The sequence below is a fragment of the Indicator indicator genome, chromosome Z, assembly GCF_027791375.1.
Source record: "Indicator indicator isolate 239-I01 chromosome Z, UM_Iind_1.1, whole genome shotgun sequence".
Classification (NCBI taxonomy): domain Eukaryota; kingdom Metazoa; phylum Chordata; class Aves; order Piciformes; family Indicatoridae; genus Indicator; species Indicator indicator.
In genome coordinates, this window is record NC_072053.1 from 19,022,810 (window position 1) to 19,037,638 (window position 14,829).

General features: G+C 42.5%; 1 protein-coding gene across 1 annotated transcript in view; it reads right to left on the reverse strand.

Annotated features, from left to right (window-relative positions):
* The window catches only part of PDZD2 (PDZ domain containing 2), a 156,517-nt gene that overhangs the window by 28,047 nt on the left and 113,641 nt on the right, over positions 1 to 14,829 (reverse strand). Inside the window, exons 6-12 of the mRNA XM_054397824.1 lie at positions 12,100 to 12,211; positions 10,073 to 10,221; positions 9,335 to 9,454; positions 4,406 to 4,520; positions 2,687 to 2,760; positions 2,296 to 2,521; positions 1,146 to 1,263 (exon numbers count right to left, since the gene is read on the reverse strand). Of these exons, the coding sequence (XP_054253799.1) occupies positions 1,146 to 1,263; positions 2,296 to 2,521; positions 2,687 to 2,760; positions 4,406 to 4,520; positions 9,335 to 9,454; positions 10,073 to 10,221; positions 12,100 to 12,211 (914 nt within the window). The remainder of the gene's footprint in view (positions 1 to 1,145; positions 1,264 to 2,295; positions 2,522 to 2,686; positions 2,761 to 4,405; positions 4,521 to 9,334; positions 9,455 to 10,072; positions 10,222 to 12,099; positions 12,212 to 14,829) is intronic.

Here is a 14,829-nt window from a genome sequence, read left to right on the forward strand (position 1 = left end):
CAGAAGCAATGTCTCAAAGATGCAAGCCAGAAATCCTGGAAATATGCCTGAATATAATCAATCACTTAAACCTAAAAAATGATACAGCTGTTACATACAGATGCAACTAGCACTGCAATCTTTTCCAAAGAGGCTTACAAGAAAGCAGGTTACCATTAAACACTGTGTCCGATAGACATTTCTATATAGTAGGAAGTCTCAAGGGTTTTGGTAAGGATGTCATCATAAAATTATCTTCTTTCCTTATTAAAAAAAAAAATTAGTTGCTCTCTACCAGTTTTTCTGGTGAGCAAGGAAAAAGAAGGCACCTCCTACACATGTGAAACCAAGGCATTTGCTCTGCCTCTCTGCACCAACGCTCACATGACACATTTGGTGTGGATCATGCAGTCCCAGTGGGTCTTTAGTGCAACCTGCCCTCCTGAACCATGCTCCCAGCACCCACCAGCGTTGATGCAGGTGGAAGATTTCCTCCAGTGGTTTTTAAAAAATGAAGACTCCAGGAGAGGAATATCAAATAGCTTTCTGTCACTTAATCCAATATAAAGCACAAGGGAACCCTACGAATGATTGCTTCTCTCTCTTACGGATCCTTAAAGACAAGCAAACTCCACGACAGAGTAAATGAGATGGGCAGGTCAGCCTGCAGTGACTCTGACAGACAGTAAGGGCAGAAAGTGCTGTTGCAGCCATGGGCACAGCCAGTTGCAAAAAAAAAAAAATACATCCCCCAGATCTTTTTAAGAGAGTTTCAGGTGACTGAACTTTTGGCAGAGCTCAGCAAATTTCTTCCCAGTCTAGGGTCTCTGGCTGCAGCTCTGATAAAAAGATGTGAGGCTGCACTTCTTGATGCAACTATTTCTCAAAGGGTGCTATTAGGCTTGCCTCTTTGTAGAGAGAGTTAAAACAAAACAAAACAAAAGGAAAACAAAACCCCACATTTTAATGATTGTGCTGCTTCCAGCATGGAGAATAGTGTTTCCTGGGTATTTAATACCTCTTTGGAACACCTTCATTTAAATGTTTATTTTTTGGTTAACCCTTCAGTATAAATCCCCTCCATGCCACATGAACCAATTGGTGAATACGAAGTCTCAACTGATTTTATTGTAAAACCACTCCAGCACATTTCTGCTTTAACTAACCTTAATCTGCCATCCATTTTAGCCACTGATCCTGGGGCCAGGCTGTGAATATATATCCCTGGAGAACTGTTTTCCAGTGTAAGACAACAGGCACCAATGCCGAGTCCAACCCCCGGCTCTGTGAAAAACAAAAGGTACAAAGAAAAGTAGCAGACTGTAATCACACAGGACACACAAGTGTTTGTGTTCCCACATCCCATGTGAGACCAACACTCATGCATTGTTTCAGGGCTGGCCTTAGGTGCAGTAAGTCAGGAAGCCAAGACCAACAGTGGAAATCAAGACTGAAAATATCAGATCCTGTTTTCTAAAATCCATCACTCCCAGCAAATTTTCTGTGTGCCGTGAGAACTGCCTGAAAATGTTGTACAAGGTCTGATCTGGTCCAAGGCACAAAGGAGTAGGGGCAGCAATTCAATAAAGATGTCACTCAAGATCATTGCAGAAAAAGCTGAGATGCTGCCAACTGTACTCCTTGTTTTTTGTTAATTATCTGCATGGAATTCCTCAGCAAAGACATAGCAAAAAAGGTGAAGTATTGTCTCTGGTTCAGTGATTACCCCTGTCCACCTTCACATTTGCATTCCTCCAGGTGGCAGCATCTTAGCAATTGTTAGACAACTTACGTTTTCTTGCCAAATTTTCAATCCAGTCTTTAAAATCAGCATATTTTATATCTTTAATATATATCTATTTGTTCCATAGCATATTTTCTAAGATTATTGTCTTCCATTGCTGATAATGGAAACAACCCTCATGCAGGAGTTCAAACAGGTCATCCGTGAAGTTTTGAGCACTCTGCATGGCTTTGCCTTCCTCAGAGCTGTCTTCTACAAGAAGGGCATGGACACCCGGGCTGATGCCAAGGTGCTGATTCATGTTTTGTCTGGTATCTCAGAACCTCCTTCTTTTAGCAGCAAGAACACCAATTGCTACCCCTAAGAGACTGCTCACTCTGGAGCAGAAAGGTGTGGATAGGGAAACTCTTGAGAAGTTTTTGCATTAGAGGATGTTTTTCTCCCCCATCCTGTGGTGCAAGATCAGATGAACACAGGCAGGTGCCTTGAATATTTAAGTCTCTAGTCTATTACCAAAAACTTGCCTAAGAAGCTGGGATTTGTTCTCCAAGCCCATTTCAGTGAACTTTTACCTTTATTGAGTGTCACATCCATGACAATCCTGTCCTTCGGGCCGGGTCCTTTGCGGCTGGAGGAGGAACTGTCCACCTCGTCAGGGCCAGGGACCAGCAAACCACCACTAGCACTGGAGCTCGGGGAGCTGGAGCGGCTCAGCAAGGTGGGAGTCACACAAGGTGTAAGGCTTGGGCTACGCAGTCGAGTGCGCACAGTCAGTGTCACCACACCTTTCTTGAGTTGCTGGAGAGACAGAAGAGATCCCAAATAAAGTGACATGACACACCAACATTAGCCAGTAAACCTGCATACAGTATCGTGTGGCAGTAAGAGAATATAAAGCCAAGGACGCAAAATGGAACTGAAAACAGAGGAGCATTAATCTTTCCTGTACCACATCCATGTTACCTTAAACCTCTGAATCGCCTCCTGATGGGTCAGTCCTTGTAGAGACTCTCCATTAACTTCTAGGATTTCATCTCCTGGTAAAGAGATATGGAAAATTAAGTCAACAGTATACAGAGATGTAAAAAACTTTTCCTATACATCAGGCAGCTGGCTACTGTGAGGATTCCAGTTAACTGCTCAGTAAAAAGCCTTTTAGTGTTCTCAGTTTATTTTCACTTGTCCTAATGCTTTTCAAAATTAATAGTGATGAATTAGTAAAGATTGTTCGTCTGTGGAATCCTTAAATTGGCATTGTCATACTGAAAAACAAGTTGAAGACATTATGTATTTTAACTAAAGCCTGAAAAGCTCTTAACATCAAGTCCAAAGGGACTATAAAAATCTCTTAACTTTAGTGAAGAGAAATGAGAACCTAAGTGAAACACTATGGTACATCACTCTGAGGTCTGTTCAGAGAAAATGAACCTTGCATCCACATGCAGAAAACAAATGTGTCTTCTTACTAAATACCTATGGAAGAAGAAGTGTTTAGCTTACACACTGCCATAGCAAATGCTCTTCTCACATCCCATCAAATTTCTACCTGCTTCGAGGCTTTGGGTTTTACTACTTAGATAACCAGATGTTTCACTCTATCTTCATTTTATTAAAAGGAGGGTCAGAATGATCTTGATCCACTTTCTGCAATTTTACTTGCATTTGTGCAAAATTAGATGGGGTAATGTTATCTAGCCCCAGTGAAAAAGAAGAAGGAAAAAAAACCACAAAACAACACCAGAATATGTGAACCTCAGAATAGCCTGTAAAGGCTTGCTGGATTTATGGGATAGCTGCCATGCATTGGCTTTCTATGGTGAGTGCACAACCTATGCCAGAGGGACAGCAGCTTTCCTCTGGCAGGAAGTGTGAGTTGGCACTAAGTAGCCTCCAATACAAGCATGATGAGATGTAAAGAGGGGAATGATGATATGAGAAGGAGAGAAGTAACACAGGAGCAGCTTTCTGTGGAAGACAAGTAATGCAATCCTTACAGAAGAGCAAACATCTGCTCTAAGCTCATAGTCACTTTGTATTTTCAATAGTGCATATGATTCAGTTTGTCTGGCACAGCACTCAAAGCAGGGTGCAAATCACAGATTGGGATCAATGTCCAGCTCAGAAATTTAGACTGGACAAGCAGTAATAAAATCAGGATATAGCTGCTTCTCTAACCAACTGATTGATCTTACTGCCAGTCTCATTCATCCTTTTTTCTGGTTAAAAGTCTTGCTCGATTCATGCCAAAATCATATGAAGAAGTTCCCAGAGCATAAGGGCCCAGAAGAGTCTCTTCCAAGCATATCTCTCTGTGTAACTCCTTCTTGGACGAGCACCTTTAAGACAGGTATTGGTTGGATAGATAGGTTTCTCTGCTATCACTCACCAGTTCCAACTGAAGAATTGCAGCCTATGGCTTGGGCAAATGAAGTTCAGTGAAGCGGAAGGGAAAACACAATCGCCATCATACTGTCATTTCCCCTCCTCAATATGCAATATAATCAAGTTAACTGCTGTGAATGATCTTCCCCAGGATGGACACACCCTAGGGTGTGTTACATCCCTCACAGCTTCTTGCTGCTGGCTAGGCACATAAACAAAGCTGTACTTGAATTTTTCTGCTGGACTGAAACAATATCCCACTGTGGTTCTTTATATGAGGTTGGATCCTCCCTACCATACCTTCTTTAAGTCTTCCATCAGCAGCTGCTGCTCCATTTGGGAATATAGTCTTCACGAAAATTCCCATGCGTCCACGAGCAGAATCCTGACCTCCCACAATGCTGAATCCAAGACCCTACAGAAAAGGGAGGAGAAGACATACAGCTGACACCTTACTCTAGGATCACTTGTATGAAAAAGACTACTGACAACATAAAAGACAAAGCAAAAGATTAAAATCTAAAAGCTTCCAAAGCCCTGACTGCCATTTTCACAGTACCACAGTATCAGAGTATATCAGAGGTTGGAAGGGACCTCAAGAGATCATCAGGTCCAACCCCCCTGCAACAGCAGGATCACTTAGGGTAGTCTTCACAGGAATACATCCAGACAGGTTTTGAAAATCTCCAGAGAAGAAGACTTCAGAACTTCCCTGGGGAGCCTGTTCCAGTGCTCTGTGACCCTCACTGTAAACAGTTTCTCTTCATGTTGAGGTGAAATCTTCTATGTTCTACTTTGAACCCTTTGTTCCTTGTCTTACCACTGTGAACCACCAAAAAGAGCCTGGCCCCCTCCACTTGACACCCACCCCTCACATATTTATAGACATTGATCAGATCCCCTCTCAGTCTTCTCTTCTCAAGACTAAATAGCCCCAGGGATCTCAGTCTCTCTTCATATGGGAGATGCTCAAGTCCCCTAATCATCCTTGTGGCTCTACTTTGGATTCTCTCCAGCAGGTCTCTGTCTTTCTTGAACTGGGGAGCCCAAAACTGGACACAGGATTCCAGGTGTGGTCTCACCAGGGCAGAGTAGAGAGGTAGAAGAACTTCCCTAGACCTGCTGGACACACCTTCGTTGATACATCCCAGGATCCCATTGGCTCTCTTGGCCACAGGAGCACATTGTTGTTCCATGGAGAACTTGCTGTCCACCAACACTCCAAGGTCTTTCTCTCTGGAGCTGCTTTCCAGCAGGGCAGCCCCTAACCTGTACTGGTGCCTGTTGTTATTCCTCCCCAGATGTAGGACCCTGCACTTGTCCTTATTAAACTTCATGAGGTTTACCTGCACCCAGCTCTCCAGCCTGTCCAGGTCACGTTGGATGGCTGCACAGCCTGACAGGATGTCAGCCAACCCCCCCCAGTTTTGTATCAGAGAGAAGTTGCTGAGGGTACTCTCAATGCCCTCATCCATGATAAAGATACTGAACAAAACTGGACACAGTACCAATCCCTGGGGGACACCACTTGCCGCAGGCCTCCAAGTTGACTCTGTGCCACTGATGATGACCTCTGAACTCTGTTCTGGAGACAGTTTTCAATCCACCTCACTAACCAACCATCTAGGCCACATCTCCTGAGCTTTTCTAGGAGGATGTTATAAGAGACAGTATCAAAAGCTTTACTGAAGTCAAGATATATGACATCCACTGCTCTTCCCTCATCTACCCATTTGGTCATAACTTCATAGAAGGCTATCAGGGTAGTTAGACAGGATCCCCCTTGGTAAATCCATGTTGACTACTCCTGATAACCTTCTTGTCTTCCATGTGGTTAGAGATGACCTCCAGGCTGAGCTGCTCCATCATCTTTCCAGGGATGGAGGTGAGGCTGACTGGTCTGTAGTTGCCTGGCTCCTCCTTCTTGCATTTTTGAAGACTGGAGTGACATTTGCTTTCTCCCAGTCATCAGGCACCTCTCCTGTCCTCCAGGACTTTTCAAAGATGATGCAGAGAGGTTCAGCCACACTATCAGGCAGCTCTCTCCGCACTCATGGATGCATCCCACCAAAGCCCATGGATTTGTTTGTCTTCAGATGCTATAAGAGATCTCTAACCCTGTCCTGACTGAGCAGCGGAATGTCCACATCTCTCCAGTTCTGCTCCCTTGCTTCTAGAGACTGAGGTTCCTGAGGGCTGGTCTTAGGAGTGAAGACTGAGGCAAAGAAGGCATTCAGCAGCTCTGCCATCTCTGCATCATCAGTTACCATATCTCCCATCTCATTCAGCAGTGGGCCCACCTTCTGCCTGCTCTTCCTTTTATCATTGATATATTTGAAAAAACTCTTCTTGTTCTCTTTCACCCCTCTGGGAAGATTCAGTTCCAGGAGGGGTTTGGCCTTCCTTGTTGCATCTCTACATTCTCTGGTTATATCTCTAGAATCCTTTTTTCCACTAGTCCTTTTTTCCACATGTTGTAAACCACCTTTTTATTTTTGAGTTTTACTAAGAGTTCCTTGCTTATCCATGCAGTTCTTTTTCTTGCCTTACTTGATTTTTTTTCCAAGGGAATACATTTAGAGGAGGTAATGTTTGAATATTAACCAATACTCTTGGGCCCCCTTTCCTTCCAGAGCCCTAAACCCACTGGATGTTTCTAAGTAGAGTCTGGAAGCAGGGAAAGTTGGCCCTTTTAAAGTCCAGGGTGGAAATTTTACTTATCACCCTGCTTCTTTGTCTATTGATATTAAACTCTAACACGTCATGGTCACTGCAACCAAAATTACCCCCAACCTTGACATCTACAACCAGTCCTTCTTTGTTTGTTAATACCAGGTCCAGCTTGTATTTTGTCATTTACTTTCACTCTAAAATCAACATACTAATTACTCCAGAAATTAGCAGCAGGAACCTTAAGCTGAAATATCAAAAATGATATTTCAAGATTTATTCTTTTAAATGCTGTGTCAGCGGCTTTATGCTATCCTATTCACATTCTTAAAACTGTAACATACTTCTTTTAAACTGACAACAAATGATTCCCACTCCTGAGATCTATATCCAGGATTCATTGTAGCTTTCTCCCTTGTCACAGATCCTGCATTTCCTCAGGAAAAAGAAAAACTTACGAACATGACATAAGGTCAGTGCTGTAATGTCAAGAATGCAGCTAGGAAGGGGGCTGGCTTCGGAGGGCTGCCATGCACATGTACATTTTTAATTATTCTGCAGACATGTACCACATTGTATTTAAATAAATCTAGATCAATACATTCCCCAGGGCTTCATCTGTTAGCTCTCGTCCCTGCGCTGCCCAGCTGGCTGTGGGACCATCTTGCAAAGCTGATCAGGGAATGAATGAGCCCAGCAGAAAGAATCTCTCCCACTTCTGCAGAGTTATTTCCCTGACAAGACACTTCCTTGATCCATTCCCTCCTCCCCCCAGTACTTCTCCTCTTGCCAGTACTGTATGTGTATTTTACAGATTAAAGAGAAACGTCACTGATAAGATGGATGAGGGAAGTGGAAAACTAGTAGTAACTACAGTTACTAGTAGTAACTACAGTAACTAGTAGTAACTACAGTTACTAGTAGTGCCTCAGGAAGTGCTTTTCAGCGGAGATGCTGCCACGGCAGGCACTAACACTGTGTTTACATCTTGATACAACAACTATCTCCTTTGGTTTGCTTCGTGAATCTAAAGCAGACTACCACAGTTACAAGCTTCTAGTGATTTGGTAAGACGTTAGTGGGTTCTAGAAAGGAAGCATCCTAGCTCCTACATGCAACACAAAATAACTCAACTATTTACTGTGCAATTTTCAATTGCCAGGCGACCTACAGAAAGCAGGGGGCTTCTCGCACCTTCCCCTGCACAGACACACCCGTTCTCCTGATGGTTCCATGTGGTGGGTTAGGAGAAATATGGCTGCAAAGCACAGCAGTTCCCACGTTAGCCCACCTTCCTAGAGAAGCACTGCCAGTCTATAGCAGAAAACCACATCTTACAGATCTACCTATAGATGAAAACCAAGGGCAAAAACCTGGCTTCCAGCCACCAACATGGTGACTCCATGGAAATACTTTTCAAGTCCCAGGTCTGCAGAGAGATAATAAAGCAAATGCTACTGCACAAATTGTACCAGTAGAACCTGCAAGAGCGGTGATCATTAAAAACATGGGTGGAAGGCATCCAAAATGGCAGCTGATTAAGGTGGTTATGATCACTAGAGTCTGCGTGCTCTCCAACTGCTTCCTAACACCTTTGACCTAACTGCAGAAAGACAGGAGAAGGTGGCTTACCCCTATGGGAGAAATAATCTAATTCTTATGAGAAAAATATTATGTGGAAAATGAAGACATATTCACTTGGAAATGTCATGGAAGACATGCAGCTCAGAAAACAAGGACAGCTACAGCAATCGTGAGTCAGTCTACACAGAGAAGTCATTATTTCTAACTCTTTGCTGAACCTAAAGAACAACTAGGTATTTGTCTTGTATTTGAACCTGGAAGTCAAAACCAGTCTTTTTAGTCCAAAATATATGAATGTGATGAATTTAAGAGTATTTCAGATCAAGACACGAATATTTTCAGTGTACTTAAATGATAGGTCCAATACTACTGTGGATTGCATTAAGAAAAACAATACACACTTAGACTAATGCTTGTCTATTTTCCCTTAGCATTCAGCCAGTTTGTATCTAGCAAATGTGCAAAAACATTATTGGGGTGAGAAAAAAAGAGTCACTGACCCAGAGAATTCAGTGCTCTCAGATAAGGAATCAATCAGGAACATGACTTTGGGTTTAATGCTTAATTTGCAATGATTTTATTTTTTTAAAGTATCCAGATTCCACAGAGATATAATATGCTTGTCCACAAACAGGGACAAACTGCCAGTGGGTAGTCTTCCATAGCTGCATCAACTTTTCATAAACATGTATATTTATAGATTATTAATATTTGATATTTCAGTAATGACATTAAATTAGAATGTCAAGTGTGTGACACAAACATAGCTTTCCCTGTATCTTTCAGATGGAATTTTGGCAGTAACATTTCAAAATGAGATATTATTATTATTACCACTACTATTACTATTGTTACTACTATTATTATTCTTACCATCATCATCATTGTCAACTACCTTGAGAGCTGCTGCAAGTCCTGGCTATCTCTTAAATACCAGCTACATGTGAGAAACCAGACATATGCAAAAATCCTCACCTTGCCTTGCCCTTTCATCAGGACAATGTTGGAAATGATGGATGGCTGGGTCAGCCTCCATGGAGATTCCACTTGGGCAGCACTGAAGGAACGGGTGGATTTCTTCACGATGTGGTAGTCCTAACAAACATCAGCAAAGAAAGGAAGTTGCTCTGATTGCTTGGCACAGGCAGTGGGATGTCATACTGGGAAAATTACATGTGTTAGGGAAAAAGGAGGAAGGGATCTTACAGATATATTCAAAAAATCTTCAAGGGATCAAATCCTAGCTCATTACAGTCAAAGTGAATCTTGCCACAGTAATTTTCCTGCATTTTGCACAGTGGGATGATTTTTGTAATGTACCAGTCACAATTTAAATTAAAAAGATTAAGGGTAGCCTCATGATACACTGAAATCCTTGGTCTGACAAAAAAAAAAAAAAAACAAACCAACACAAAAAACCTAAGAGAAGCAGGATAGATTGCTGTTTAAGTCCTGAGATCTCTAGAACTGCAACTCATAAGATCAGTCTTTGGTCCTTCTGTCACAGTTAAAACCACCCTTATTCTCCATCCTCTGAGCAAAGTTCTCCACAGGTCACCAACACATCCCACTTTGGTGTCCAAACCTGGTTTTAAACCACGTGATGTACCAACATGACCTTGTTTCACTACCCTCACTTCTATGAGCTCCAGGTAGATCTCAAAGAACAGAGCACAGCAAGATGCTCAGAGCCAGCCCTGCCTTTCCACCCACCTGCCTGGCTCCTGCTGACTCCAGCTGCTGGGGCAGAGAGTGCTTTCTTCCACCCCGGGAGTACTTCACTGCTATTTCATAATTCGATTCACCGTTTTCCACTGTCAGCTCATCGTCCTCTCCCACAGACTCCAAACGGGATGCAGCACCTAGGCATAACCACAGAAACACATCTTGCAAACATCTCAGAGCTGCTTTATCAAATTCTTGCCAGCATGGAATAATAACCTCCTGCAAATTCCAACTTAAACAGTGCCTTAAAACAACGCTATGCTGCTCCCAAATGGGCAGTTAGAAGCCAGGTTTTGTCATCCTCCACTAAAAACCTCTCCTCCTGTCACGGGTTGTCTGTGATCTTTCAGTGATTCTGAATTTCTCAGTGCTGTCACTTGTGGTAGTAAGGAAAAGCAGAAGATAATTGAGCCAGTAGCTCAGGGACAGAAAATCAGCTGTTCTCACCCGATGGCACTTGCCAGTGCACTAAGCTCTTAAGTTTATTTATTTAAAATTAAGAGGCCTGACACTGTAGCACTGTTCATTTCTGAAGGTATCATGTCACTTTGAGAGAATTTTTTCTGGAATGGAAGAAAGAAAAAAAAATGTGCCAAATAAATGCTATTTTCTTTCCTTCTGGCAACAATCCTAGTTGTCTTAGAGAAGAGTGCAGAGTTCATGCTAAAAACCAGAATTATTCATCTTGAAGGACCTCCTGTAATTAGCCACAGAGTACTCTGCTCCTCACACCAGGTCTCCAATTCTCATTTTCTTAGAGGACCCTACAGGAACCCCATTTACAGCAGTTCCCACATGTTTATCCTTATCTATTTCACCACCATACACGGATGGGCCATTAATCCCTATTTTACAGATGAAAAGACACAGACAGGGTACATTTGCCCAAGCTGGATTTCATAACATGGTTTGAAGATTATTTTAAACCAGTGTTAAGATGGAGCTGCCACAGAAAGCAGAAGCTCTGCTTTCCTCTCACCCTGACTACCCCATCCCTTACTCTGCGGATGGGGCTTAGAAGCCATGGGCTGAGGCTAACCCACTACAAATTTGTTCACAAGAGCTCTAAGCCTGTTTTCTGCCACCTCCTCCTTGCCTGGAGGCTGTGCAGGCATTGCTGCCAGGGAAGGATGGAGCACAGACCTGAGGCACCTGCTTGTTTTCACCCAGCATTAAAGCAATTCTGCTGCCCCATCCATATGCAGAATCTGCACTGCCCACAGCGCAATTTAAAGCTGCTTCCTGCTTTAGGATGAAAAATTACTTCTGGTGTTAAAGCTCCCATTCCCTTGACAGAGAGGGTACTGCTGCTTCCACACACAGCCAGGACAGCTGTCTTAGTAGGACCCGGCATACTGCCACTACTTTCACTCCCAAAACCTCTTGGCACCTACAACTAATCCTTTCCCATCATCTCTCCTAGGAGAACAGTTATATTTTTATGTTTTCTGCCTATCTCTAAATGTGAATTCCCTTCCCATGCTGCAGCCCAGGCAGGGCTCACCCAAAGCCCAGGGGCACCAGTGCTCATTGGAATGGGGCTGGATCCCCAGTGAACCACCAACACACACCTGCAGGGGTACAGGTAGAGGAGCTCCCTGGAGGATGGATGCTAAAAATACCTGAGTAAATAGAAATTAAGGTGAATACAGCACCTGAGGTAGCTTCAGAAAGTATGAGGGATGAAAATGTGATCAAGCTCTGCACACAGGTTACTGTTAAGAATCGGTGACAAAGCGTCATAAAATTTTGTGAATATTCACCATAATTGGTATTTTGGTGATGGCATGAGGAAACATGTCCCCCCACCTCGTATCAAAGCACAATGAAATATATAGGGAGTGTAAATGTTCAAAAAAGGGAAGAGAAGAGAAGAGAAGAGAAGAGAAGAGAAGAGAAGAGAAGAGAAGAGAAGAGAAGAGAAGAGAAGAGAAGAGAAGAGAAGAGAAGAGAAGAGAAGAGAAGAGAAGAGAAGAGAAGAGAAGAGAAGAGAAGAGAAGAGAACCCATCTTTACCTTGGGATCGACTTCTGTATTTCAGTATGCCACTTCCCAGAGCTGGATTCTGGTTGTTTCCTTTGGACACTTCTGTAGAAGCTGCATCTTGAGACTTCTCTGTTTCCATCATCTAAAAATAATTTTTACAAATTTAAAAAGTATTTACTTGTAAATAAAAGAAGGTGATGGAATTCCTCTCATCTTACTAAAGGACAGAAAAATTCCACCCCACATATTTTTTTTTTTTCAGAACAGGCCATTGTAATAAGCCAGAATATGTTTCTGTAAGTAATTTGCAGCAATGCCTTTGGACATTGTTGCAGACCCTACCAATGAGTATAAGTACAGTGTCTCCAGGGATCCTCTGCAGGGTACCATATTAATGCTCTCAGATCATCTCCAGCATCCACAGAACCTCCTTCAGATTCTTCTACGTGCATTTTAACAACAATTTTAAAAAGCTATGATTTCAATGTAGCTTTTATTGCACTTTGTTCAGCTTAGTAAGCTTCCACAGATACTACATCTTTATAGAGAAACCCACTTTTAAAAATGTGTTATTTTAATGTTAGTGTCCAGAGAGGAGTGTCTCTTAAGCACTGAAAAGGCTGGAAATACTCAACTTAAATTTACATGTAGAATCACAACACTTTCACGCTAAGTAGATGCACCAAGACAGGAGGAGTCTGTTTCGGTGCAGTGTTTGTCTAGATGTAGATGATAATACAAGGTGATGATGCACAGCAGCATGGCCACACACCCTCTGTGTCCTGCTCCTACAGGGTCTGGAATGAGCAGAGCTGCCCATGTGCAAAGCCCACAAAGACTCTCTCTAGCCCATGCCCTATAAAACATGCTGGTGACCTCCTTGTCCACTTGCCGCTTCATTTACCAAGCTACAGCAGTGTCTTCCTAGGTGTGCTACTCAACATGCTACTCATGCACACCCTGATTCTTTTACACTTCCACCTCATCACCCATCACACATTCTCTGCACAATTATTCAGACAGCTTGTAGCAAAGACGACAAAATTTCCACTACAGCCCTTGCTGGTTGCATTACACTTTTAAAGTATTACATAAAAAGCTGGAAGTTAATTTAAAAAAAAAAAAATCCCACCCAAATGACCAAGCACTTCTACTGTTAAAATAATTTCAAATTCCACTATTCAAGCTTAAAAATGTCAGAATCTTCCCCAGAACCTTCCTCCCGTCCCCTAGTCCCTCTTGTTTCAAAAGAAAGCCAGTTTGTATTTTGTACAGAGTCTAGACTTTGTGATTTCCATTCAAAGGGTAAAAACTTATGGAAAACATAGAACTGGCAGATGATAGGAAGCTGGAATGGAAATTGCTTTTTCAATATGCACATACACATAGTTTACACATAGTTTGAACATTTTAGCTAGCCCTTGTTAGTTTTTCAAGGCATTGCAGCAACTACTCGAGAGTCCACCTCCAGTATCAAATGCTTTGCAGCTCACAGCTCCAAGAAATCACATTCATCTGAAGAATGCTACATCAGACTGAAAAAAAATCCAGTGCCATCCTGGCACGATTTGGTCATCCTAATGAGGGATTCATCCCACAAAAGATGTAAGAAATCAGATCCAAATACCTACCCAGGAGACCTAAACTGTCATTGATTAGGACAAAGCATCACAAACTCACCCTAGGAGACACAGAGATACCCAGAAGACAGCACAAATGTTTGGAAGTGAGCCAGGACTTCAACGATCATGTTAAGGAAACTTGAAATTTACCATAACAGCAAAACATACTCTTTATTAAATGAGAACGACTCCCTTGCAGAAAGGCATAAGTAATTTGCATAAACACAGAAAGATCATGTAGCTGATGGTTTAAGTGTGCAAAACAATCAGTGCTCAGGGGTAGTATTAACTGTGGTGGAGAAATACTTGAAGCATAGGGATGAAGAGAAAAAACAGGGATGGCTCACCAAAGTACAGTGGCCTGCTGTTTAACTATCCTAACATAAGGGATGGGTCTAACCTGGTCTTACTGGAGCTGTGCACAACCCAGCTTGGATACAGAGCTGTAGAGCTGTTTCCTTTCTGCCACGTGCACCGACATGGGCGGTTACACCTAATGAGACCACATAACTCCCAGTGTAAAGATGGACTGCTTCCTCCAACTCAGATCACCAGGTTAAAAATCAAGGTAGTTTCCAGCAGGGTATAGAGAGAAGCTGAAATCATCACTGACATGGCTGATTTCCAAACCAAATCTGGGCTGAAGGGTGACTGATTTGGTACATACTGTGTTTGTATTACACAGGATTTGGAGGTTTTCTTGCTTCTATTTGTTTTGACTGCAACAGAAGCAAACTACAGAAGCATTCTGCCATTACTCGCATTTCCATGAAGTGAAAGGCAAAACAGGAGACAGTTGCCACTTGTGTTAAAACCATGGATCCTGTTCCTTCATTTCACCACTGCACAACCCTGGATGCTGTGACAACACAGGCAGCAACCCCCCAAACCCTACACATGATCTGCAGAATGGCATGTGAGTGCAAACTGCCAAGAGCAGGAAAAGCCTAAAGTCATTCTAGGTATCCTCTGAAAAAGACATTTTATCCAACTAGGTTTCAGGCTACAGTAAGAAGTGACAACATCCAAATTGCCTATGGCAGTGTTGATTTCTTGCTTTAGTAAAAATACTTTTCTGACACTAATCATAAACATGTAGGGAAAGCCACTCTAACATTTGCAATGAAGTAGTATTTGT